The sequence below is a fragment of the Symphalangus syndactylus genome, chromosome 12, assembly GCF_028878055.3.
Source record: "Symphalangus syndactylus isolate Jambi chromosome 12, NHGRI_mSymSyn1-v2.1_pri, whole genome shotgun sequence".
In the NCBI taxonomy this organism is placed as follows: domain Eukaryota; kingdom Metazoa; phylum Chordata; class Mammalia; order Primates; family Hylobatidae; genus Symphalangus; species Symphalangus syndactylus.
The window spans coordinates 63,494,453-63,522,144 of record NC_072441.2 but is presented as its reverse complement, the minus strand read 5'-3'; the positions used below and the strand labels follow the sequence as shown (position 1 = coordinate 63,522,144).

The following is a 27,692-nucleotide window of genomic DNA, read 5'->3' as shown; positions in this document are numbered from 1 at the left end:
TTTGTAAAAAAAAATTAAAAAATAAAAATAAATCAAACAATAAAGAAAAGCACTTTTTTTGTCCATTTAGGACAAAATGAAAATTTCAAATTTCAGTAATAAAATATAAATAAATAAATGTAAGTATAGTTTCTGTAAGACTTCCCTTCAGTGAAGAAAAGCGTTTAATAGAAAAACACCTTTGTATGCTAACATTGAGAATACGTTATTAGAACACATTTCTTTCTCCATTGAAATCTGTTAAGACATGTTGGAAAATCCCAGCAATAAAAGGCAAATGTAAGCACAGTTTCTTTAAGATGCATAAATTGTTTTCTTTCAGTGAATGGAAGTGTTTGGTAGAGAAACACCTTTGTAAGCTAAGATTGAGAATATATATTATTAGAACACATTTCTTACTCCATTCAAACCTATTAGGAAAAGTTGAAAAATCCAGCAATAGAAAGCAAATGTAAGCATGCTTTCTTTAAAAAAAATCTACATTTAAAAAATAAAGAAAAGTATAAAGAAGAAAGCATAAAGTCTTCTGAAATCCCACCTCCCAGAGTTAACCATCATTAGCATTTTGGCAAACGTCTTTCCAGACACTTCTCCATATACATTTCTCTATATACAGATTTGTCAATTTACATACAAGAGCATTCGCAAGGTAATTGTGGCTCCCTATCCCTTCCTACATAGAGTCTGTGGCAGTCTTTGTTCCTTAGCAAAGAAAATTGAGGCTGTGATTAAGAAAAAGTTTTTCTAAATAGGAGCGAAAATGTGTCCCAGTGAGGGCTCCCAAATTTAGGCCTTCTTGCCCAAACAAACTTAGATACATAATAGATAGTTCACTGAATCCCACAAAATACTAAGTTCCTCATAAATGTCTTATTTATAATCCTCAAATCAGCCCGATAACTTAGGTGTCATTAGCCCCATTCTGCAAACAGAGAAGCCGAGGACTGGCACAAGGTCACCCAGCTAAGAATCATCAAAGGCAGGGTGAAGGCCAAGCTCCTTCAGCCTCCAAAGCCCATGCTCTTTCCTCCATCCCAGGCTCTGGTTTTGTGCCTGTTACTTCCCAACTCATTTAGTGCAATGTGTTGAGCATCCAGGAGAAGACCTTCCATTTTTCATCAGCTTGTGCATCTGCAGTTTGAACTCCTGTGAGCAGTGACTGAGGTGCAATCAAAGTTATGGCTATACGTCCTTTTGAAGAGTAATAAGCAGTTGTAGAGGAAGAAATAGGAGAAAAATAAAACGAAGGCAAAGCATCAACTCTCATGTATTAGCGTCCACTCATCTCTCCATCAACTTATCAAGGAATGTCTGTTACCTTATTCCTTCCTAAAATTGTAATCTGGTAAAAATTTTGTTTTTTCTAGGCCGCTGTTAGGGGAGAGGATTTGGTGATTTATAGAAGAAGAGAGAAATACGGAAGAAGAAAAGAGGAGAGAAAAAGTGAAGAAAGACAAATCCAGATGATCTTGGAAGCACACTTCCTCCCATTTGGGAGCTCAGCAAGATACTAATAACAGCTGAGGTGGGACAGGGACTCTTCTAATAAGCTTACTCCCTAAATCAGGAACAGTTACCTAAAACAGTTAGCACTGTTACAGAGTCAAGAGACCAGAGGTTCTCTGTCCTCCTATGGAGAAATATGCAGAACTTTACATACAGGGTCCCTCGGCTAGAGGCCTGTCTATGGTGTCTGCAGGCTGGCTATGCTCAGATTAAGCAAGACTCTTTGTGGGATAAGAAAAGCCACTTTGTTGGTATTCCTATCAAAAATTTAAATAACCTGAATCTAATCATTAGGAAACATCAGATAAACCCAGATGGAGAAACATTCTGAAAAAGAACTGACCTTACTCTTCAAGAATATCAATGGCAAGAAAAACTCAGGAAGTGTTCCAGACTAAAGGAGACAAAAGTGACAGTTGAAGGCAATGCGTGACTAGAAATATCCTTTTGCTATAAAGAATATTAATGAGGTAATTGGTGGAATCTGAATAAAATCCATAGATTGTTAATTATATTGCATAAGTGTTAATTTCCTGGTTTTGTTCATTGTAAAGTGGTTATATAAGAGAATGCATTGGTTTGTAGAAATATATACTAACATACTTAGGGGAAAGGGCATCAATCAAGTTACTAATTACTCTCAAATGAGAGAGCCAGAGAATAAACAAATGAAGTAAAATGTTAATATTTTGGAAATCTGGGTGAAAAGGATTCAGAAAGTTTTCATAATATTTTTTCAACTTTTTTATCAGTCTGAATTTTGTCAAAAATTTTTTAAAGTGATGGAAAATAAATAAATGATCTAAGGAATTGTCATCTCAAAATCATTACAATTTGTCTTCTATGTTATAAATACTGAGATTCTACAATAGTTATTTTAAGACTAAACCACGGAATAATTCTTGAATGCCTTTATTTGCTCCCGATATAGAGTAAGCCACAAGTTCAAATTTACTTTAACAAGTAAACTTTAACAAGTTTTAAAAGATATGAGGCATTAAAATCATTTCTTACCCCTATTCCTCAATCTAGTTCTCCTGAAATAGAAAAGGCCAAACAAAAAGGTTTGGAAAATAAAATATATGTTAAGTATTTAGTTTGCTAGCATAGTAGCTTAAGATCAATTACATTTACAATTAAGTTGTATTTTTATGTTCGCTTATTTTAAAATGCATTAGGAATTTATGTAAATGAAGAATACAGTCTAACGATGCTTACTTAATAAAAAATCTCTCAGAAAAGGGACTATAGTATAATGTAGAAGAAAGAGCGTGCCGTAGAGAATCAGAAGACATTCTAAATAACTATTAAGTGATTTTATGATTTTTGGACAAGTCATTTTACCTGAAAAGTAAGCAGATTGGACAGTTGCAACAGCTCACATTTATTGGGCTCTCATTATGAGTTAGATACTTTATTTGAATCTAAATAATCTCTAACTTTGCTTTAAGTGACCAATATTCTAATTCTTGGAATATAGCACTCTCATTTTAAATGATTATAAAAATGTATGCTTGTGGCATATTTTCTTTTACAACAGTTCTTGGTCATAGCTATGACATACTGATGCTATTGCTTGGGTAGAAATTCTGCTGTGAGCTTATGAAATGGATAATGAAGAGAGAGCACTCACCTCTAACTCTCAGCATAGAGATTCCTGGCCTTTACTCTGAGTGGTCATCCACTGGCTTTGCAAATGCATGTCTTTCTCTTTCCCAAAACCTACCTACAGACAGCCTTCCCAAACTGACCACCCAACCTCCAGCTCAATCGTTCCCTCCTCTGCCCCAGCAGCCATGCTGGAGTCCTGCTCTGCCCAGCTATCTGGTTTCTCTGGGTTACTTTGCTTCAGTGCCTTGCACCTGCAGTGGCAGATGGGTCCTAGGAGCTTCCTGAGGACAGGTGCCCAGTCTCTAGGGCCCAGGGTGATCTACACACAGTGGATGCTTGCTCGGTACAAGAAGTGCCCTGGGCTGACTAATCTAGGAACGCAAAACAAACCACTCTAACTGAATCAATGCAGTACTTCCTGGAACAGAAGCTAAGCTGAAAACAATGGCTGTAACCTCACAAGAAGCTCCACCCTTCCTTCTGCTCTAAGTGAAAATCCAGGTTGAGGAGGCAAAAACCTGCCTCTTCTCCCTCATTTCAACCCCACATCCCATCAATTCTGTCATATGAACATGGTGGGCATAGCCCCACCCAGAGCTGGACCTAGGACCTGCCTGGTCAGCAATCTTGCCCTCCACTTTCTGGAGCCAAGTAGGAGAAAGGGCTTTCCACTTCATGTGGCTCTGTAAACATGGTGTGTTATACTGCAGTCTCACTTGCTTTCTCTCATTTCTAACATGCCTGGAGGTACACACTTCTTTGAATTTGAATATACAGCACCCTTCGTCTAGAATGTCTCCATAGCAAACCCATACTTCTGTGAAAGTGAACCCACCAGTCACCTCTCCAGGGAGTCTTTGGCACACTCGTAACTCCTCCTACAGTTTGTGCACGTTCTCCGTCTATTATAGAAAAGAGCACATTACACTGTATTTGTATATTGCTGTGACTGTTGTCCACAATAAACTCTACAACTCCTTTCAGATGATAATCTTTTCTGTTATCCTGTATCTCCAGCACCAAGTGCCATATCTGGCCATGGGGTACAAGTGGGAAAGGAGAACCAGAGTCTCAGGGCCTCTGTGCAATCAGAGGTCAATCAGAGGGCACAAAAAACCAAGGACCAACAGACTTTGTCCTTTCTAGTTTGTGCCTCTTGTCAGTGAACAAAGGTGAGGTCACTTAGGTGGTGGTAACCGTAGCTGTGAAGGCATGAACTTGGAATCATTCCTCATGAATATAAAGGTACCCAATCCTTTCATTTAAAAGTTAAATGTTCTTAACTGACCCACACAGGAAACATCACAGGAAATAATGTTTCAGTTCAGTCTTTGCTCCCATTCAACCACAATTTCAAAATAGTACAGATTCTCCTCAAGATTGAGAAAGCAAAACCTCTTTGTTTGTCCAGCAGCTAGGAGTTTGCTTTTTCTCAGCTTTCTTCCAAAGCACATGCATAGTATGATATCTCTTATCTCCCATGGGAGTTACTTAAGAGTAGGACTGTTTGCTAGACAAATATTCTCCTTCTACCTTTTCATCTCCCTCCCCCACAATTCCCAAAGCACAGTGCCTGGCCTCAGGAGGCACCTACCACTTGATTATTAAGTGAATTTATTTAAAAGACTGCTTTTTATTTTTTAATACAAGGCTCAATAAACTCTGAGGTGTTTTGGGAATCTGGAGCCCTCTCCCCTGTCCCCATCCGTCTTGGAAATCTAGAGCCCTTTGCCCTGTTCCCAACCCTCATTCTTAGATGGGTGGGTGTAGTCAAAGAGAACTTTCTCTTTTCTGCTCCAGGGCATAATCAAGTGAAATTCTCACAGGTCTTGGAAGAAGAAAGCTCTTATATAGAGTTTCCTATGGAGGTCACAGAGAGTCAGGACCAAAGCTCTGCTAACACTTTGCTGAGTCCATGCAACCTCAGTCATTAGTTACAGCACATGATTGGAAATTGCTGCAGTATCAAGTTTTGGGGATTGCATTTTATACGTGCATTTCATGTTACATTTATCAGTGGTCATGTTTTGTACACCAAGGATAATTTGGGGAAATGCTGAGGATCACAATGTGCTTCCTGCTCCTTAAAAGCCAATAATCTATGCATCCTTTAGAGGTGTCTAGCTTTCACCTTTTAAAATACAGTTACTGAGCACATCCTGGTGTTCTGATTTTTAGCCACCTTTCTATTTAGTGGCTTTGAAGAACCACAGTGGGAGTCACTAAATTTACTTTTGAAATTTAAAAAACTGTGTCTTCTAGCTGTCTTTCTAAAGACAGCTCTGGATGTGGGTTCTTTCCTCACTTTAAAATCACAAGACCAATTTTCTGAAGACCAGAGCACATAGGAAATCTCCCCAATGTCATCTCACATAGAAAGCTCCAGGCATCAGGAATTACTACACAGAGTAATTCAAGCTCTGAAGCAATTAAGGCATGTGAATGCCTCGACTCAGAGATTTAGATAATGGGAACCTGATTAAGTAAAAGTATTTTTGGCCTGATTGCCTTTGGGGATGTTACTAGGATCTCGCTAATCTTTTTTACTTTGTGCACTAAATATTTGTGAAAGAGAAGTTGCTGGAGATTTTATGGTTACTAGAGAGGTATATGGAGACCCCTAAGAATACGCCCTACCCCACATTAGACAGCAAGCCAAGTTAAAATGTCATCAACCTTACCTTTTCCAGGCACCGTTCCTCAGTCCTTTAGGCAGAATTTAGTGATTATCCTTGAGGTGGCCGAGACAAGGCTGGTAACACAGATATCCGGGGCTATTTGTGTAAAAGGAGAAGTGAAGGGTGAAAAAATATGATCGTGCTGTGACGACAGGAAGCCCAGACGAGAAGAAGGAGGAAGTGAGGCTGAGTCCACCCTCTTGAGTCTCAGAGATTTAGTCCTTCCCCAGTGGCTTTTTAGAAGCTTCCTCTCACAGCCCACCCTAAAATAGTTTCGTGAAACAAAGGAAAACTTCAAAACCAAGTTGGTTCAGGCACAGATCTGTGAGCAGTGGTGGATTCTAGGGTAATTTTGGCGATGATTTTTGCTTAGAAAAGGACATTGCTTCTCAATCAAGGTGGCATCTCAGAATTAACTGTGTATTTGTTCAAAAATAAGTATGCCTGGCCCCACCACCAGTTTCCCATTCAGGTAGACAGACTGGAGGGGAACACAAGAACCAATATTTCTAAACATTTTGTAGGCCCGAGACTTTGGAATGTCTTTCTGAAGATTCTCTGCCCCCTCCTCATACTCCCTCTGTTTGGCTTCAGCCAGTCTCTAGACTTCAGTTGAATTGGACACCATTTGCAGACTTCTCTGTCTCAAGAGCAAGACTGTCTTAAGGTGAGTCTCCAAGGCATAATCCCAGGGGCACTGGTAGAAATGATTTGGTTAGTACAGGAAACACCACATTTGGAGCCAAAGATCTGAGTTTCAGTTCCAGCTTTATCTCTTTTAGCTGTGAGATCTTGAGCAAGTCTCAACCTGTCAGCCTCAGTTTATTAATGGTAACACCTAATAATAATCCTACTAGCTACTGTTACATCCTTATTTATATACAAGAAAACAGGCACTCAAAGAGGTTAGAAAATTTGCCCAAGCTCATACAACTAAGACATGTCAGAGCTAGGATTAAAATTCAAGGTCACAGAGAATACCTTTTGAGAAACACTGTGATCAATATATTTTGAAAAATGTGTTTCTAGTTTCACTATGCTGCATCACTGGAATTTTCTTAGATTGGGTCAAAGGAGTACGTGACAACCCAAATGTATCACTAGATAACTGTGAAGCTTGGAAGCAATCACTGGGCCCCAATGTTTTCATCTTATAAATGAACAGATAGATGACACTCTGCTGTGCTGACTTGGAAGCATGACTCTGGGAAAGCTAGCTGTCTCCCGCTTCCTTCACCCTGAGACATTCAGATCCAGAGTAACCTCCAGCCAGGGCTGTCTTGTGGGGAAAACTGAATTAAATGAAGGTAAAAAGGTCTTTACTGCAGAACTTGTCAGTCCTTAATATTCTCTAAGCAGGGGAAATAATATACAGATTTCTCCAAACTTATCTGAGCATGGAACTGTGTGTGATGTGTGTGTGTGTGTGTGTGTGTGTAGTTTCTCTTGGGGAACAATTTTTCAGTGTAACTACACTTTAGGGAATGCTATTAAAAACTCTCTGCATTTCGACTGGAATCACTGCCCCTCACTCAGGGTTGCTGTCATGCTTACAGGTCCCTGAAGTGGTGGGGCTGAGGAGAGGCTTCTGGCTGAACTCGTATTTTCCTAGTTATCTCACCCATTCTGATGGCTCTAATTACTATCTGTCTGTTCCAAAGATTCACAAATCTATATGGATGCCATGGTCTCTCATTTGAGCTCCACTCTCTCCCAGGCACCTCAAATCCAATATCCAAATTCAATTTGATTAACTTGGCATCCCCACACTCAAGCCTGCTCCTCCCACCATGTCCACCATCTAGGAAAGGCCTGACTGGCCTTTCAGCCACGTTCATGAGAAACCAGGTGTCCTCTTAAGCTACTCTCTCTCCCACACCACCACCTATTATCAGCCACCAAGTCCTGTCAGTTATGCTTTTGCCTAAATATTTCTCAAACCAGACCACCTCTCTCCAACCCCATAGAAATTACATTAGTCCTTATCTCTTACCTGTGTTACAGGATCCCAGTCTCCTTCAAGACCAGTTGGATGTTTCTTCAGTCTGTCTTCAGGAAGAAGGGAGGAGAGCCTTCTAAAACGCAAATTTAATCACACGACTCCCCAGCTTAAAACTCTCAGCTGGCTATTTCTTCCCCAGCCCCACCCGCAAGATCTCCTCACACTGGGTAACATTGGATGTGGAATTCCTTTTAGTTGCTTAAACAAATCAATCTAGTTCTATCTCACGAGCTCTCTCTAGAATATCCTCTCACCTGTTCACTTAATTCCTTACTCATCCCCCATTGTAGCACTAGAAAGTCCTCCAGGCAGGAACAGTTACTCCTGTTCTCTGCTCCCATTGCCCACGGGCATTCCTCCACCCTCTGTCATTCCTTGTTTTTCATTGTTTTCCCCACTAGACTCAAAGCTCTATAGGTTCTGTGTTACTCTGTGTATGTTGGGTGATCTTGCTCATGACTGTATTTTTAGTGCCTGGTATTGGGTCTGGCACTTAAGAGGTGTTCTATAAATATTTGAATAGTTTCAGGTAATGTGAGGCTGAAAGTTAGAGGAACCAGAAATTTGGGACAGGCAGAGAGAGTAAGGGGAAGAAAGAGATAGGTAGACTGAACATCTGCAGAGAGAGAAGTGATAAATAAGGGGGAATCTTAGGAATATCGGGAAGACTATCTCAAGACAAATTGTTCACAGCAAAATAGGTGACCATTTTAATGCAGAACATTTTTCCTTGAATGTGCCTCTTTCACTGGGAAGAGTTGTTCCAAGTGCCAGACAACTAGAGGTGGCTGTTTCCTGGGTTTAGGGGTTTGGTAGAGAACAATGTGCCCACTTATACCCATACCTATAAAATTTTATTGAGAATTAATTCTGTTTCTGACCATCAGATATTTAGAATTCATTTGGAGGGACAAGAACAAAAACAAATAGAGAATAAGACAATGTCAGGGAACCCCATGTTATTGAATAAGCCAAAAGAATGCTCAAAAACTTTGAAAAAACTAAATTAGAAAAGGCATTTAGCAGAAGCTCAGACTCATGGCTTGGTCTTCTCAATACAGGGTATATTGATCACCATCATAGATGATAATAGAACCTGAGAGTTTAGGAAACTTGAACTTGGCCAGAAGAATAGCGGGAATACAAATTATGAGTACTCCACTATTGTGCAGTTGTACTTGCCAAAATATATTCTGAATAGACAAAACCTCACATAGACATTTTGAATTTAGTCCCCATTTAGGCCTTTTTCAAAAGCCTTCTAAGTGAGTAGTTCTGTTTTATTATTGGAAGATAATCATTGTTGAAATATGAGAATACAGATAGAACTTCCAAGTTTATTTCAGAGTTATTTAAGTATATAAGGATATTAGAGTTTGGGAGGCATAGATTTTGTGAGAATTATAAGATTGGAAACTTCAAATGGGAGATTAAAGTTAACTAGTAGTACATTGGATTTTGCTTATGGGCTCTAAGAGTAAAGTTTTGAAGAAAATGCTGCAGAACATCATTCTTAACTTTCATTTTAGGTTCAAAACTACATGTGCAGGCTTATTATACAGGTAAATTGCATGTGACAGGGTTTTGGTGTACAGATTATTTCATCACCCAGGGAGTAAGTGTAGTGCCCAATAGGTAATTTTTTGATCCTCTCCCTCCTTCCCCACTCCACCCTCAAGTAGGCCCTAGTGTCTGTTGTTCCCTTCTTTGTGTCCATGTGTACTCAATGTTGAGTTCCCACTTATAAGTGAGGATATGCGATATTTGGTTTTCTCTTCCTGTATTAAATTGCTTAGGATAAGGCCTTCTACCTGCATCCATGTTGCTGCAAAGAACATCATCTCATTCTTTCTCATGACTGCATAGTATTCCATGGTGCATATGTACCACATTTTCTTTATCCAGTCTATCATTGATGGGCATTTAGATTGATTCCATGTCTTTGTTATTGTAAAGAGTGCTATGATGAACATACACATGTGTGTGTCTTTATGATAGAACAATTTATATTCCTTTAGATACGTACCCAGTAATGGGATTGCTGGGTCAAAAGGCAGTTCCGTTTTATGTTCTTTGAGAAATTTCCAAACTGTTTTCCACACTGGCTAATCCAGTTTACATTCCCACCAACAGTGTATAAGCATTCTCTTTACTCTGAAACCTCACCAACACCTGTTATTTTTTGGCTTTTTAATAATAGGCATTTTGACTGGTGTGAGATGGTATCTCATTGTGGCTTTGATTTGCATTTCTCTAATAATTAGTGATGCTGAGTATTTTTTCATATGCCTGTTGGCTACATGTGTGACTTCTTTTGACAAATGTCTATTCATGTCCTTTGCTCACTTTTTGATGGAGTTGTTTGGTTTTTGCTTGTTAATTAGTTTAACTTTCTCATAGATTTGGATATTAGACCTTTGTTAGATACATAGTTTGCAGATATTTCCTCCCATGCTCTAGGCTATTTACTCTGTTGATAGTTTCCCTTTCTGTTCTGAAGCTCTTTGGTTTAATTAGGCCTTATTTATCAATTTTTATTTTGGTCACAATTGCTTTTGGCATCTTCATCATGAAGTCTTTACCAGGGCCTTTGTCCAGAATGGTATTTCCTAGGTTATTTCCCAGGGTTTTTAAAGTTTTAGGTTTCAGATTTAAAATTTAATACATCTTGAGTTGATTTTGGTATATGGTATAAGGAAGGGGTCCAGTTTCAATCTTCTGCATGTGGATAGCCAGTTAGCCCAGTACCATTTATTGAGTATGGAGTCCTTTCCATATTGCTTGGTTTTGTCAGCTTTGTTGGAAAATCAGATGGTTGTAGGTGTGCAGCATTATTTCTGGGCTCTCTATTCTGTTCCATTGGTCTATGCATCTGTTTTTGTATCAGTACCGTGCTGTTTTGGTTATGATAGCCTTGTAGTATAGTTCAAAGTCAGGTAACATGATGCTTCCAGCTTTGTTCTTTTTGCTTAGGATTGTCTTGGCTATTTGTCTTGTTTTTAGCTCCATATGAATTTTAAAATAGTTTTTTTTCTAATCCTGTGAAGAATAGTGTTGGTAGTTTGATAGGATTAGCATAGTATCTGCAAATTGCTTTGGGCAGTATGATCATTTTAACAATATTGACTCTTCCTATTTATGAGTATGGAATGTTTCCCATTTGTTTCCATCATCTCTAATTTCTTTGAGCAATGTTTTGTAATTCTTATTGTAGAGATCTTTCACTTCCCTGGTGAACTGTATTCCTAGGTATTTTATTCATTTTGTGGTGTTCGTGAATAGGGTTGCATTCTTGATTTGGTTCTCAGCTTGGAAGTTGTTGATGTATATAAATGATACTGATTTTTGCACATTGGTTTTATATATGTTGACACTTTGCTGAAGTTGTTTATCAGATCTAGGAGCTTTTGAGCAGAGACTATGGGGTTTTCTAGATATAGAATCATATTGTTGGCAAACAAGGACAGTTTGACTTCCTCTCTTCCTATTTGGACGGGTTTTATTTATTTCTCTTGCCTAATTGCTCTGGCTAGGACTTCCAGTACTATTTGAATAGGAGTGGTGAGAATGGGCATCCTTGTCTTGTGGCAGTTCTCAAGGGGAATGCTTCCAGCTTTTGCCCATTCAGTATGATGTTGGCTGTGGGTTTGTCATAGACAGCTCTTATTATTTTGAGGTACATCCCTTCAATGCCTAGCTTGTTGAAGGTTTGTAACATGAAGGGATGTTGAATTTTATCAAAAGCCTTCTCTGTATCTATTGAAGTAATCATGTGGTTTTTGTTTTCAGTTCTGTTTATGTGATGAATTACATTTATTGATTTGTGTATGTTGAACCAACTTTCCATCCAAGGGTTAAAGCCTATTTAATCATGGTGGATTAGCTCTTTGATGTTCTGCTGCATTCAATTTGCTAGCATTTTGTAGAAGATTTTTGTGTCTATGTTAAGTAGGGATATTGGCTTGAAATTTTATTTTTTGGCTTTTTTTTCTGCCAGGTTTTGGTATTAAGACAATGCTGGTCTCATACAAGTAGAGTGGAGACCCTCCTGAATTTTTTGGAATGGTTTTAGTAGGAAGGGTAGCAGCTCTTCTTTATACATCTGGTAGAATTTGGCCGTAAATTCATCTTGTGCTTGGTCTTGTGCTTTTTCTGGTTGGTAGGATTTTTATTACTGATTTAATTTTGGAACCTGTTACTGGTCTGTTCAGGCATTCAATTGCCTCCTGGTTCAAACATAGGAGGTTGTATGTTTCCAAGAATTTATCCATTTCTTCTAGGTTTTCTAGTTTGTGTGCATAGAAGTGTTCATAGTAGTCTCTGAGAGTTTGTGTATTTCTGTGGAGTCATTGGTAATGTCCCTTTTGTCATTTCTGATTGTGTTTATTTGGAACTTCTCTCTTTTTTTATTTATCAGTCTAGATAGCAGTCTGTCAATCTTATTTATCCTTTCAAATAACCAGCCCTTTGATTTGTTGATCTTTTGTATGGTTTTTTGCATCTTAATTTCCTTCAGTTCAAATCTGATTTTGGTTATTCCTTATCTTCTGCTAGCTTTGGGGTTACTTCACTCTTGTTTTTCTAATTCCTTCAGGTATGATATTAGGTTGTTAATTGTGATCTTTCTACCTTTTTGATGTGGGCATTTAGTGCTATAAGCTTGTCTCTTAATACTGCTTTAGCTGTTTCCCAGAGATTCTAGTATAGTGTATCTTTGTTCTCATTAGTTTCAAGTATTACTTGACTTATGCTTTAATTTCATAATTTACCCAAAAGTCATTCGGGAGCAAGTAGTTTAATTTCCATGTAGTTATGTGGTTTTGAATGATTTTCTTCATAGTGATTTCAATTTTTATTGCACTGTGGTCTGAGTGTGTGTTTGGCATGATTTGGGTCTTTTTAAATTTGCTGAGGGTTGTTTTATGGCCAACTGTGTGGTTAATTTTAGAGTATGTGCCATGTGCAGATGAGACAAATGTATATTCTTTTGGTTTTGTGTGGAGAGTTCTGTAGATGTTGTTTAGGCCCATTTGGTCAAGTGTCAGGTTTCAGGTCCCAAATATCTTTGTTAGTTTTCTATCTCAATGATCTGTCAGTGGGGTATTGAAGTTTCCCACTAATATTGTGTGGTTATCTAAGTCCCTTTGCAGGTCTCTAAGAACCTGCTATATGCATCTGGGTGCTCCTGTGTTGGGTGCATATATATTTACAATAGCTATGTCTTCTTGTTTAATTGAACACTTTACCATTATGTAATGCTCTTTTTTGTTGTTTTTTATCTTTGTTGTTTTAAAGTCTGTTTTGTCTGAAATTAGACTAGTAACTCCTACTTTTTTCTGTTTTCTGTTTGCTTGATAGATTTTTCTCCATTTATTTACTTTGAGTCTATTGGTGTCATTGCATGTCAGATGGTCCTCTGGAAGACTACATACAGTTGGATCTTGCTTCTTTATCCAACTTACTACTCTGTGCCTTTTAATTGAGGCATTTTGTCTGTTTACATTCAAGGTTAATATTGATATGTGAAGATTTGATCCTGTTGTCACATTGTTAGCTGGTTATACAGACTCGTTGGTGTGGTTGCTTTATAGTGTCAATGGTCTCTGTGCTTAAATGTGTTTTTGTGTTGGGCTGGTAACAGTCTTTCATTTCCATATTTAGCACTCTTTAAGGGCCGCTTGTAAGGCAGGACTGGTGGTAATGAGTTGCCTTAGCATTTGCTTCTCTGAAAGTTATCTTATTTCTTCTTTGCTCATGAGCTTAGTTTAGCTGGATATGAAATTATTGGTTGAAATTTCTTTTCTTTACAGATGCTAAATATAGCTCCCAATGTCTTATGGCTTATAGGGTTTCTGCTGAAAGGTCTGCTATTAGGCCGATGGGGTTCCCTTTGTAGGTGTCTCCTCCCTTCTCTTTAGCTGCCTTTAACATTTCTTTCATTTCATCCTCTGAGAATCTGATTACTATGTGACTTGAGGATGATCATCTTGTATAGTATCCCAGAAGAGTTCTCTGCATTTCCTGAATTTAAATGTTGGTCTCTCTAGCAAGGTTGGGGAAACTTTAATGGATGGTGTCCTCAAATATGTTTTTCAACTTGCTTGTCTTCTCTGCCCCCTTTCAGGGATGCCAATGAGTCATAGATTGATCTCTTCACATAAGCCCATATTTCTCAGAGGTTTCGTTCCTTCTTCCTTATTGTTTTTTCTTTATTTTTGTCTGACTGAGTTAGTTTGGAGAACTAGTCTTCAAGCTCTGAGATTGTTTCCTCAGCTTGGTTGGTTTTGCTGTTAATACTTGCATTTTATTATGAGATCCTTGAAATGAATTTTTCAGCTTTATCAGATCGATTTGGTTGTTTCTTAAAATAGCTATTTCATCTTTCATCTTTTATATCATTGTATTGTATTCCTTAGATTCCTTGGATTGAGTTTAGACTTTCTCCTGTCAATGATCTTTGTTTCTATCCATATTCTGAATCCTCTTCCTGTCATTTCAGCCATTTCAGCCTGGTTAAAAGCCATTTCTGGGGAACTAGTATGGCCGTTTGGAGGTAAGAAGACATTCTGGCTTTTTGAATTGCTGGAGTTCTTGCACTGGTTTTTTTCTCATCTGTGTGGGCTGACGATCCCTCAGTCTTTGAAGATGCTGTACTTTGGATTTTTTTTTTTTTGGCTTTTATCTTCTCTGATGCCCTTGGGGGTTTGATTGCAACATGAAGTGGGTTCAGTCAACTGAATTCATATCTGGAAAGTTTTATGGGGCAAAGGCTCAGCTCAGCACTTCTGATCTGCATGCTCTAACTCTGGGGGGCTGGTACTCAGCCTCTAGCTCTGTTCTCCAGTCCCTGGAGTTTAGGAACCTGCTACGCTGGTGGGGCCAAAGTGTTCCTAGTCTACTGGCCACAACACTCCAGTGGGTGGTTCTAGCCAAAGTGTTTTATCAGGATCTATGTTCACTCATGTATGCCAGCAGCCATGACAGCATGGTGGAATCAACCAGTACATTTCCCAGCCTCCATATGTTCTGGAGTCTTTTCTATGGATCTCCTCCCAGTACCTACAGGTCACAGGATGACAGACAGAGGCTGCAGTAGAATCGCTCAGGGACTCCAGGAACAGAGAAGATGGAGCAGTGGAGACAGCAACTAAGCTCAGTGCCAGAACATCATCTTTAATAAGAAAATGTATCATATAATTTCATTTCTTTTTTTTTTTTTTTTTTTTGAGACGGAGTCTCGCTCTGTCACCCAGGCTGGAGTGCAGTGGCGCGATCTCGGCTCACTGCAAGCTCCGCCTCCCAGGTTCACGCCATTCTCCTGCCTCAGCCTCTCCGAGTAGCTGGGACTACAGGCGCCCGCCACCACGCCCGGCTAATTTTTTGTATTTTTAGTAGAGACGGGGTTTCACCGTGGTCTCGATCTCCTGACCTCGCGATCCGCCCGCCTCGGCCTCCCAAAGTGCTGGGATTACAAGCGTGAGCCACCGCGCCCGGCCTCATTTCTATTATTAGTTAGAAATAAGCATAAGTGTTTAAAAATTGTAATATTTGCCTTCATATAATCTGGATATTTCTGGAGTTTCAAAAAACCATTCATTGGCTGTGGGACAACAAATGGTTTTTCAAAACTCCAGAAACATTATATTGAAAGGGCAAATGCTGGAAGTATTCCCCTTGAAAACCAGCACAAGACAAAGATGCCCTCTCTCACCACTCTTATTCAACATAGTATTGGAAGTCCTAGCCAAAGCAATCTGGCAAGAGAAATAAATAAATGGCATCCAAATAAGAAGAAACAAAGTCAAACCATCTCTGCAGATTACATGATTCTATATCTAGAAAACCCCATGGTCTTAGCCCAAAAGCTCCTCCAGCTGATAAACAACTGCAGCAAAGTTGTACAATACATAAATCACTAGCATTCTTATACACCAACAACAGCCAAACCAAAAGGAAATTCCATTCACAATCACCACAAAATGAATAAAATATCTAGTAATCTAGACTATAACTACCCAGGAAGGTGAAAGATCTCTACAATGAGAATTACAAAACACTGCTCAAAGAAATCAGAGAAGACACAAACAAATGGAAAAATATTCCACGCTCATAAATAGGAAGAATCAATATCATTAAAATGGCTATACACCCCAAAGCAATTTACAGATTCAGTGCTATTCCTATCAAATTATTAATGTCATTCTTCATAAAACTAGAAAAATCTATTTTAAAATTCATATAGAACAAACAAAAGAGCCCAAATAGCCAAGACAATCCTAAGCAAAAAGAACAAAGCTGGAGGCATCACGTTGCTCACCTTCAAACTATGCTATAAGGCTGTAGTAACCAAAACAGCATGGAACTGGTACAGAAACAGATACATAGACCAATGGAACAGAATAGAGAGCCCAGAAATAAGGCCGCATATCTGTGACCATCTGATCTTCAACAAAGATAAACAAGCTATGGGGAAAGACCCCATATTCAATAAATGGTACTGGGCTAACTGGCTATCCATATGCAGAAGATTGAAACTGGACCCCTTCCTTACACCATATACAAAAATCAATTCAAGATGGATGAAATGTTTAAATCTAAAACATAAAACTTTATAAAACCGTGGGAGATAACCTGGAAAATACCATCCTGGACACGGGAATGGGCAAGATTTCATGACAAAGGCACCAAAAGCAATCACAACAAAGGCAAAAATTGACAATTGGGACCTGATTAAGAGGTAAACTTAATAACTTCTGCAAAGCAAAAGAAACAGTCAACAGAGTAAACAGACAACCTACAAAATGGGAAAAAATATCTGCAAACTATGCATCTGACAAAGGTCTAATATCCAGAATCTATAAGGAACTTAAATTTACAAGAGAAAAACAACCCAATAAAAAAGTGGGCAAAGGACATGAACAAACACCTCTCTAAAGAAGACATACATGTGCCCAACAGGCACATGAAAAAAATCTCAATATCATTGAATGTTAGAGAAATGCAAATCAAAACCACAATGAGATAATATCTCACACCAGTCAGGATGGCTATCACTAAGAAGTCAAAAAACAATAGATGCTGATAAGGCTGCAGAGAAAAAGGTATGCTTATACACTGTTGGTAGGAGAGTAAATTATTAGTTTAACCATTGTGGAAAGCAGTATGGCAATTCCTCAAAGAGCTAAAACCAGAACTACGGTTCAACCCAGCAATCCCATTACTGGCTATATACCCAGAGGAATATAAGTCATTCTACCATAAAGACATATGCGTGCAAATATTCATTGCAGCACTATTCATAAGAGCAAGGACATGGAATCAGCATAAATGCCCATCAATGACAGATTGGATAAAGAAAATGTGTTACACACATACCATGGAATACTATGCAGCCATAAAAAAGAATAAGATTATGTCTTTTGTGGGAACATGGATGGAGCTGGAGGCTTTTATCCTAGACAAATTCATGCAGGAACAGAAAACAAAATACTGCGTGTTCTCACTTGTAAGTGGAAGCTAAATTATAAGAGCTTATGAACACAAAGAAGGAAACAATAGCCCCTGGGTCTACTTGAGGGTGGAGTCTGGGAGCAGGCAGAGAAGCAGAAAAGATAACTATTAGATATTGGGCTTAATACTTGGGTGATGAAATGATATGTACAACAAACCCCTGTGACATGTGTTTATCTATGTAACAAAACTCCACATATACCCCCAAACCTAAAATAAAAGTTTTAAAAAATCATATTAAATATGAATTAAAATCTGGATTTCAGAAATTGGGTATGTATTGTCAAGAGCCCATATCATTACTAGTGCCTAATTCAAGTTATGCATAATATGCCACAGATTACATAAAAAGTACCAAACTATTTGGCAGTATGGCATCTGGGACAGTGTTACCAGCATGCAGCTACCATGGATGCAAGCTTTCCAATCTGTATCACATTGGATTAAGCCTCACAGATAAGGCAGTATTACGATTGATTATTGTAACTGTAATTAAATATATATTTATATATCGCTTTAATTATATATAAATATATATAACTGTGTATATATATATGTGTATATATATATGAATTCTATTTCTTTCTGTCATTTCATCCATTTCAGTCTGGTTAAGAGCCATTGCTGGGGAACTAGTGTGGTTGTTTGGAGGTAAGAAGGAATTCTGGCTCTCCGAATTGCCAGAGTTCTTGAGCTGGTTCTTTTTCATCTGTGTGGGCTGATGTTCCTTCAGTCTTTGAAGTTGCTGTACTTTGGATGGAGATATATGTATGTATATATATATATGTGTGTGTGTGTATGTGTATATATATATATGTATGTGTGTGTATATATATATATATATATATATATATATATATCTTCAGAAGAAAAACACTGAATTATGAAGTCTTAGAGCTAAGAGTGTGATGTAATGGAAATAAATAATGGAATGTTGGAAACCTGAAGGCATTCGCAGAGACACTTTGTGAAAGTTGTTTAGCTTCTTTGAGTCTTAGTTTTTTCATCTGTGCCATGGAGATGGATTCTACTTTACAACGAAATGAGGAGCAAGTGAGTAACTGTGAGGAAAAGTTTTATAAAGTTTAAAATACAATATAAATATTAGTCATTATTCTTAGTATGTTCCTTAGAAAACACCAGCCAATATTCCTGGTTTTTCAGATTTGGAGTCTCAGCCCCAAAGCAGTTAAGAGACTGGCCCAGGTCTGTCAGCTACATAGGAACCATCACAAACTTGACTCACTCAGCGGTTGTGGGACAGGTAGGTCCCAGGAGGATGTACAAGAAGTGGTCTCCTTAACCGTCATTCTGAGCAAACTATCTCAACGACAGAAAACCAAACACCGCATGTTCTCACTCATAGGTGGGAATCGAACAATGAGAACACTTGGACACTGGATGGGGAACATAACACATGGGGGCCTGTTGTGGGGTAGGGGGACGGGGGAGGGATAGCATTAGGAGATATACCTAATGTAAATGCTGAATTAATGGGTGCAGCACACCAACATGGCACATGTATACATATGTAACTAACCTGCACGTTGTGCACATGTACCCTAGAACTTAAAGTATAAAAAAAAAAAGTGGTCTCTTGTGCTGCAGACTCTTGATTTCAGCATGAAGGCTGTGACTCCCTCTTGTTTAGGTTTCGTCTTCTTTGAGCTCAGATGGATGTGGATAGTGAGAAACCACCAAGACTGGATGACACCGTAGCCCAGACTAAATGGGCTTTTTTGTCCCAACTCAGAGAGGGAAGAGTGAGAAGTCTCTCAGGAAACACTGCTATGTCCTGTGATGACTGCAGTGGCTGTGATATCTCCCATGCACTTCCCCAATCCAACCTTGACTGTACATCAATATCCTCTCCTATTTATCACCAAAGGACTGCCAGCTATGAGCCAAGAATCAGTAACTTATAGATCATCATGTAGCATTACTCCCTTTTCTTGTCCTCAGAAGTAATTTGACTGCCTGTGGATGACAAGACACACCTCTTGAAGGCCATCTCACACCTGAGCTTCAAAGAACAAATATGTCAGGGTGTAGCCAGGCTAACTGGTGGTATCCCATGCCACACAGGGATGGGCATCGTTCATAAATTCGGAGAAGGTATTGGCAAGTTTTTTTTTTTTTTTTTTTTTTTTTTTTTGAGACAGAATCTTGCTCTGTCACTGAGCTGGAGTGCAGTGGCACGATCTTGGCTCACTGCAACCTCCACCTCCTGGGTTCAAGCCATTCTCCTGGCTCAGCCTCCTGAGCAGCTGGGATTACAGGCGCACACCACCACGCCCAGCTAATTTTTGTATTTTTAGTAGAGATGGGGTTTCACCATGTTGGCCAGGATGGTCTCCATCTCCTGACCTCATGATCTGCCCACCTCAGCCTCCCAAAGTGCTAGGATTACAGGCATGAGCCACCACGCCCGGCGGCAAGTGTTGTTTTATGACTCAACTTGTAGAAGAAAAGTCAGTTACAGAGATTCAGAAGGCTTAAAAAGGTACAGTGCTTGTAATGGTGATGTACAAAATTATCTATAGAAGCTGGTCATTCTCTGTTAGCTGTAGCCTTCTCCAGATACTCTCTCCTTTTCCTCCTCTCAGCAAGAGCACACAACTGTCTTTGACTCACAGGATATAAATTAAGCTGAACATGACCCTTGTGTTTTGCATGTTTTCTAGCAGAAAAAAAGGTAAGCTCTAAAGAAAGAAAAGGGCTACCAAAAAGATATATGTGTGAAAGTGTGTGGGCATGCATTTATGGCACCAAAAGTCTTTATTCAAATGAAGTTTTAAACAGAATAGCAGTAAACAGGATAGATAAAAGCAGAATTGCTCAGCGAGCACAGGGGTGGGGCTCAGACACTGCTCAGCCACTCTCCTCCTCTGGTGGCTTCTTAGGCACCTTTGCCCAACTCTCAGGATAAAAAACCACTGGTCCAGGGGGTCAGACTTCTGGGTTCCTTGCCAGTGTTGGAATTTATTTTCAGTTGTGAGACCAGGGTTGTGGCTCCTCCAGTCCTACGTCCCTCAGTGACCTGGAAGGAGAGTCTCCAGTCTTCGTGCTTCATTGTCATGTCACAATGAAAATAAGCCAGTTCTATACCCAACATTTCCCCTTCCCTATTTAGAAGGCTGAGAGAGAATAACGGGAATATCTCCCATCTGATAGGGGTTTGCTCACCACAAAAATCCGAGGCCGTGTTACCTAATTCAAGGCTGTGACTTTGTAGAAGTTACAACGTGGAGCTCAGTGCTGGCAGGGGATGTCAATGGCACTGGCATGTGCTGTGATACACTGCACTCTATCCCTGCCGAGCGTAACCAAACAGTGATCCTAGAGGCAATTCTGGCATATGCAGTAGTCTCCTCTTATCTGCAGGGGATACTACATTTCAAGACCCCTGGTGGATGCCTGAAACCACAGATAGCACCAAACCTATATACACTATGTTTTTTACCTACACATACATGCCCCTGCTAAAATTTAATTTATAAATTAGGCACAGTAAGATTAACAGCAATAACTAATAACAAAATAAAACAATAATAACAATATACCAACCTCACTACTCTTGCACTTAGGGGCCATTATTCAGCAAAATAAAGGTTACTTGAACACAAGCTCTGCAATAGTAGGACAATTGCTCTGACACTCAAGAGGGCTACTGAGTGACTAATGGGCCAGGTAGCCTATACAGTGTGGATACACTGGATAAAGAGATGATTCACTTCTGTGCAGGATAGAGTGGGACAGTGAAAGATTTTTGACATGCTACTCAGGAGAACAGGCAAGTTAAAACTTATAAATAAAACACTTCTTATTTCTAGAATTTTCCACTTAATATTTTTGGAGCATAGTTTACTGAGGGCAACTGACATCATGGAAAGCAAAACCTCAGATAAGGGGAGCCCTACTATAAAATGGAAGTTTCTTAGGTGCCTCTGGACAGAGAGAGAAGCCACTGAGTTGGTAGGTGGTGTGTCACTGGGGAAGAGGCCTAGATTTGGAAACAGAAGCACTGAATTCTAGCCTTTGTTATACAATTACCCAGGAAAAGTCCACCTAAAGTAGGAGATCACTTTTCTATCTGTGAAATAATATATAGACTAGATAAGCCATGTATTCTCTCTGCACCTTAAAAATTCTGAGCATTGCCCGGGCACGGTGGCTCATGCCTGTAATTCCAGCACTTTGGGAGGCTGAGGTGGGCAGATCGCCTGAGGTTGGGAATTCAAGACCAGCCTGACCAACATGGTGAAACCCCATCTCTACTAATAATACAAAAATTAGCCGGGCTTAGTGGCACATGCCTGTAATCCCAGCTACTCAGGAGGCTGAGGCAGGAGAATCGCTTGAACCCCAGAGGCAGAAGTTGTGGTGAGCTGAGATTACACCATTGCACTCCAGCCTGGGCAGCAGAGTGAAATTCCATCTCAAAAAAAAAAAAAATTCTGAGCATTTATCACTTTATAATATAAAAAATAATTCTTAGTAGAGAATAGTTTTCACTAGGATTTGGTGCAGAAGGTGGAACCTGGATGAACTACAAGAGCTCTTCATTTACTGAGCTTTTCCTGTGGGCCAGACCGTGAACTGGACATATTCTCAGCAGTATGAGATAGACATGACAGGCAGGGTGCGGTGGCTCATGCCTGTAATCCCAGCACTTTGAAAGACTGAGGCGGGCAGATCATTTGTGGTTAAGAGTTCGAGACCAGCCTGACCAACATGGTAAAACCCCATCTCTACTAAAAATAGAAAAAAAAAAAGCCAGGTTTGGTGATGCATGCCTATATTCCCAGCTACTCAGGAGGCTGAGGCAGGAGAATTGCCTGAACCCAGGAGGTGGAAGTTGCAGTGAGCCGAGATCGCACCACTGCACTCCAGCCTGGGCAACAGAGCAAGACTCTGTATAAAAAAGAAAGAAAGGCCGGGCGCGGTGGCTCACGCTTGTAATCCCAGCACTTTGGGAGGCCAAGGCGGGCGGATCACGAGGTCAGGAGATCGAGACCACGGTGAAACCCCGTCTCTACTAAAAAATACAAAAAATTAGCCGGGCGTGGTGGCGGGCGCCTGTAGTCCCAGCTACTCGGAGAGGCTGAGGCAGGAGGATGGCGTGAACCCGGAAGGTGGAGCTTGCAGTGAGCCAAAATTGCGCCACTGCACTCCAGCCTGGGTGACAGAGCGAGACTCCGTCTCAAAAAAAAAAAAAAAGAAAGAAAAAAGATAGACATGGCAACATGGCATTTTCTCCTTTACAGATAGGAAACCCTAAGATTCGTAATGTTGGATAACTTAACCAAAGCCACACTGCTAGAAAGTGGCGGTGCTTGAATTCAAAACTTGCCCTTGATGCAAATCTTGCTGTCTTATCCAGCTGTCCATCTTCCTTTAAATTTAATCTGGCTTTGAAACTTGCATCAGATGAGCCACCTGCAGATAATTGAAAGCTGACAACTTTTGCTTTTGCTGAAACTACTCTAAGATGATTTCAACAATATTCTTCTAGTTTACAAGAAGAGGGCAATTAATTATCTTTTCATAAGCAAAGCCTGTGAATGTCTTCAGATACTTATGAGCTGTTTCCCAGCCAGGGTTTTGAGTAACCTCCATGAATGGTGATTATAATCTCTTTGCTTAACTCAAAAAAAAGAGAAAAGTTTGGATAAGAAAGACTCCTGTCCCCAGCACTGGGGGAACATACTTTGTAGGAACCAGAGAAGGAGGCAGGTAGCATCTGTGTGCAATGCTGACCTCAGCTTTTCTACTCTGAAGTCAATTCTGCTCTTTAGGATTGCATAGAGCCAAGAACAAACACAAGCTCACCGCACCCTGTGTTCTAACTGCTGAGAGTATGTGCCAACAGGAAGGGGACCAAGTACAGACAAGAGCCTGGCAGGAAGAGGTGGCACTCAATAAATATAAATCCGTAACTTCCAACTGAGCCTACCACTGTGGCAGCAGAGGAGAAGGAGTACTGGAGATATTGTCATAGGTCCTTTGTCTAGCTTACTTCCCCAAATCTTCATTTTCCCACTTCTAATTTCAAGAGTACAAAGGACTAGAAAATGCTTTTCCTAGGCAAAATCTACTCCAGAGAGACTGAAGTTTTACATTCTTGATACACAATTAACATCTATAATAATAGTTATTATTTTTAAATTGATTTTTTAGAGCAGTTTTAGGTTCACAGCAAAATTGAGCAGAAAATACAGAGGATTTCCACATATCCTTCCCCCTCACACATGCACAGCCTTCCCCACTACTGACATCTCACACCTGAGTGGTACATTTTTTGTAATCAATGAACCCACAATGACACATCATCAGCAAAGCCCGTAATTTACGTTAGGGTTCATGCTTGGTGTCGTACATTGAATAGGTTTGAACAAATGTATAATGGCATGTATCCACCCCTGTATTATCATATAGAGCAGTTTCATGGCTGTAAAATTTCTCTGTGCTCTGCTGTGTGCTCTTATTCCTCCCTCCCTCCTACCTCTTGGCAACTACTAATCTTTTTTACTTATTTCCATAATTTTGCCTTTTCAGATTTTTTTTTTTACTTAGTAATATGCATTTAAGTTTACTTCATGTCTTTTCATAGCTTGATAGTTCATTTCTTTTTAGCACCAAGTAGTATTCTATTGTCTGGATGTACCACAGTTTATTTATTCATTCACTTACTGAAGGGTATCTTGTTTGCTTCCAAATGTCGGCAATTATGAATAAAGCTGCTATGAACATCCATGTACAGGTTTTTGTATGGACATACGTTTTCAACTAATTTGGGTAAATAGCAATGAATGTGATTATTGAATTTTGTTGTAAAAGTATATTCAGTGTTGTGAGAAGCTGCAAGAATATACTCCAAAGTGGGTGTGCCATTTTGCATTCCCACCAGCAGTGAATGAAAGTTCTTGTTGCTCCACATCCTCACCAGCATTTGGTGTTGTCAGTGTTTTGGGTTTTGGCCATTCTAATATGTGTGTATTGGTCATCTTCTTATTTTCAATTTTGAATTACAAGTACAATTTTATATAACATATGGAGTTTTATATTCATTACTTGATTAATGTTTTTTTCCCCATAGACTGTGAGTTCAGTGAAAGCAGGGACTGCCTCTGTTTTTGCCCATCACTTTATCACTTATGTCCAACACAATGCCTTGAGCATTAACAAACCCTTGATGAATATTTTAATGAACGAGTGAACACACTTACTGGCTCATTTTGAATATGGGCTTCTACATAAGAATCCAAGTCTACTGGAGATGATGGAGCACAGTCTGACCTGCATAGATCGTATCCTGTGACAGCAGTTTACCTGGGGCTGTCATAACTCAGTAGAGGTGTCTGGTCATCTGTTTTAGGTAGCTCCTCATTTAGGCAATTGCGTTTTATGTAGAATTTAAATGACTCAACCCAGTTCATCAACATTTAGACAAATACAACTTTTTTCCTTTTCGTATTATCTAAGGCAACCACCTGACTTCTTCCTCAAGCACTTCTTCAGAGCTTCATGGATGTCTCTGTTTCTCAGGCTATAAATGATGGGGTTAAACATGGGTGTCAGGATGATGTAGAGCAGAGAGGACCCTTTGCACAAGAGTTGGGATGAGTTGGCTGAGAGTACAAGGTATGTGGCAATCAGTGTCCCATAAAACACCATGACCACAGTGAGGTGGGAACAGCAGGTGGAGAAGGCCTTTTTCTGGCCTAAGGCCAGATGGGATTCTTAGGATAGCAGAAAGGACGCAGGAGTAGGAGGCTACAATGAGGAGAAATGGGACCAGAGTCACTGCAGAAGAGGTGGCAAAGGCAATGGTCTCAGTCACTGAGGTATCCATGCAGGAGAGATGAACCAGAGGGGTGAAGTCACAAAAGAAGTGATCAATTTTGTAGGGTCCGCAGAAGGTTAGTCTACATAGCAAGACCACAGTGATTGCCGTAAGGAGGAAGCAGCAGAACCAAGAGCCAGCAGCTAGCCTGATGCAAAGGGGGCCAGTCATGAGGACATGGTAGCGAAGAGTCTGGCAGATGGCTAGGTAGCGGTCATAGGACATCACAGCGAGCAAGAGGCACTCCGTGGCAGCCAGGGATCCGAAGAAGTAGAACTGTGCCAGGCAGCCAGCCACAGAGATAGTCTTCTGTTCAGCTATGATAATGAGCAACATTTTGGGGATGATGTTAGAGGTATACCAGATCTCCAGACAGGACAAGTTCAGCAGGAAGAAGTACATAGGGGTGTGGAGATGATGTCTGACTAAAACTAGAAGGACAATGAAGATGTTTCCAGTAACAGTTAAGATGTAGAAAACTAAAATTATCACAAAGAGGAAAATATTTAACTGTCTGATGGAAGAGAATCCTTGAAGCACGAATTCCACTCTCATCGTTTGGTTTTCCCAGGACAGGATCACCATGCCTCAGCTTCACTAGAAACAGAACACCCAGTGATAAAACAAGAAAACGTAGAAAGTTCTAGCTTACACAAAGAACATGGACAGTGAATGGTTTTTAATCCCCACTCAGGTTTTTGGAAGGTTTCTTATTTGAGTGGAGAGAGATCATCTTTTCATTTCAAGGTCTAAAATGGGAAAGAAAAAAATTTGGAATAAGAACCTATGCCTTCAATCTCTCCTTTTCTCTTATCTTGTATCTTCACTTCCTCAGGAGCAATGTCAGTCCTTGAGGAAAACGGAAACAGAGGAATGCAGAGAAAAACGGAAACAGAGGAATGCAGAGAAAAGCGGAAACAGAGGAATGCAAAGGGGAAGGAGGACAAAGAAAGAGAGGAAGAATCACCTACTATATGCCCTTCCTGCATGTACTGTGTTCATCTAGTGAGTTATGAAAAGGAAGGAAGAAGATCTGAAGGGAGGTAGGACCCAGAGGAGGATGAGGAGCACATTCCAGAGGATTCAAGAACTCTCACAGAGGACCTAAGAGAGTCACAGATCCAAGACAAAGAATCCCTCCCCTCCCACCTCAAGCATTGTTTGTCTTTAGTGAAATGGCCCTGTCCTATCAATCATGTATCCTTTTCTTTTCAGTTTCTTCCTGAGTTGGGAAGGAAGTTTTTTATTTCTGTTTCGGTTTCCGTGGCACTATCAAGAGAAAATCATGTGAATGTGAGGTTTGAGATTCTCTGATTCTTTTTGTTGTTGTTGTTTTTTCTGAGACAAAGTCTCACTCTGTCACCCAGGCTGGAGTGCAGTGGTATGATCTTAACTCACTGCAACCTCTTCCTCCCGGGTTCAAGCGATTCTCCTGCCTCAGCCTCCCAAGTAGCTGGGATTACAGGCGTGCACCACCATGCCTGGCTAATTTTTGTATTTCTAGTAGGGACAGGGTTTTACCTTGTTGGCCAGGCTGGTCTTGAACTCCTGACCTCAAATCATCTGCCCGCCTCGGCCTCCCAAAGCTCTGGGATTACAGGCGTGAGCCACCATGCCCAGCCGAGATTCTCTGATTCTGAGGTCAGCGTGCATGCTGGTATAACCCCGGAATGCCTTCTCTCACAGTTTTAAATAGATAAAATCAGATCATTGAAAATATTTTATCTAGGACTGCAGTAAATGGAAAAGAAGATTCAGAACTAACTGGCCTAACACACTGTGTGCAACCAACCAATTGAATGTAAGATAGCCTTGGGTTATTTTAAATGAGTTAAGGAAGCCCAAGTCTCATCTTCAGCACCATATTGGTTAAAGCCCACCACGCACCCAACCAAAACGCTCGAGGTGGATAGACAATCTCCCCCAACTCCCACAAAAAAACTGCTAAGGCCACAGGCAAGGTCTGAAGCTGAACCCACTTTAGTATCCTCAACTCCCTTGTGCTGGATCTGCACCTACTTCAGGTAGTTTTAGAGGGACTGATTGGCTGCAGGAAAGCAAGTGGAGATGGGAAAGCCTACACACAGGCACGGAAAGCACTGTGTGGCTATAATAATGAGGTAGCTACCATGAGTAGCCAGAGGGTCCCAAACAAAGCAGGAGCTCTGTTCATGCATCAGACTTTGAGCAAGTTGTTTAACAGTTTGCCATAAACTATAAAATGGGATATAGGACTGGAGAACGTCACATGTGCTAAGTAGGTACAAAAAGCATATAACTGAAAAGACTGGGAAATCACTGGTTATTCAGGGCTGCAGACATTACTTAAATTTACCAAGGAATTGCTTTTACTCTGAAGAGAGCGTTGGAAACAAAGCTCAGTCTCCTTTGCAGTATCCGGTAGTGTGTGTGTGTGTGTGTGTGTGCAACTGCATGAATAATTAAGCTGTTTCTGCTATCTGTTCTCATACCAATAGCCTTTGGCAATACACTGATCACATGTTTAAACTGATCCAATGTCCTGGGAACCATCTTGTGG

At 40.1% G+C, this 27,692-nt stretch overlaps 1 protein-coding gene and 2 long non-coding RNA genes across 13 annotated transcripts in view; 2 read left to right on the top strand and 1 right to left on the bottom strand.

The window, feature by feature from the left end:
• LOC134733830 (uncharacterized) overlaps positions 1-2,289 on the top strand; it is a 52,815-nt gene extending 50,526 nt beyond the window's left edge. The window contains exons 2-3 of the long non-coding RNA XR_010117384.1: positions 1,368-1,525; positions 1,801-2,289. This is a non-coding gene — a long non-coding RNA (uncharacterized lncRNA). The remainder of the gene's footprint in view (positions 1-1,367; positions 1,526-1,800) is intronic.
• The window catches only part of CD53 (CD53 molecule), a 54,789-nt gene that overhangs the window by 21,306 nt on the left and 5,791 nt on the right, over positions 1-27,692 (bottom strand). Inside the window, exons 2-4 of one of the 11 annotated variants that reach the window (XM_063624628.1) lie at positions 7,789-7,870; positions 5,799-5,891; positions 3,953-4,019 (exon numbers count right to left, since the gene is read on the bottom strand). Coding sequence is in view for 1 of the 11 variants with exons in the window: in XM_063624621.1 (XP_063480691.1) it covers positions 3,140-3,155 (16 nt within the window). In the remaining 10 variants the exon portion in view is untranslated. Of the gene's footprint in view, positions 1-3,139; positions 3,837-3,952; positions 4,020-5,798; positions 5,892-7,788; positions 8,265-27,692 lie in introns of those variants that run through there. The other 10 variants (XM_063624629.1, XM_063624627.1, XM_063624623.1 and 7 more) reach the window with 10 other exon arrangements.
• Positions 7,855-26,445, top strand: LOC134733826 (uncharacterized). The gene is made up of 3 exons (XR_010117380.1): positions 7,855-7,964; positions 18,472-18,571; positions 25,989-26,445. It is a non-coding gene; the product is annotated as an uncharacterized lncRNA (long non-coding RNA).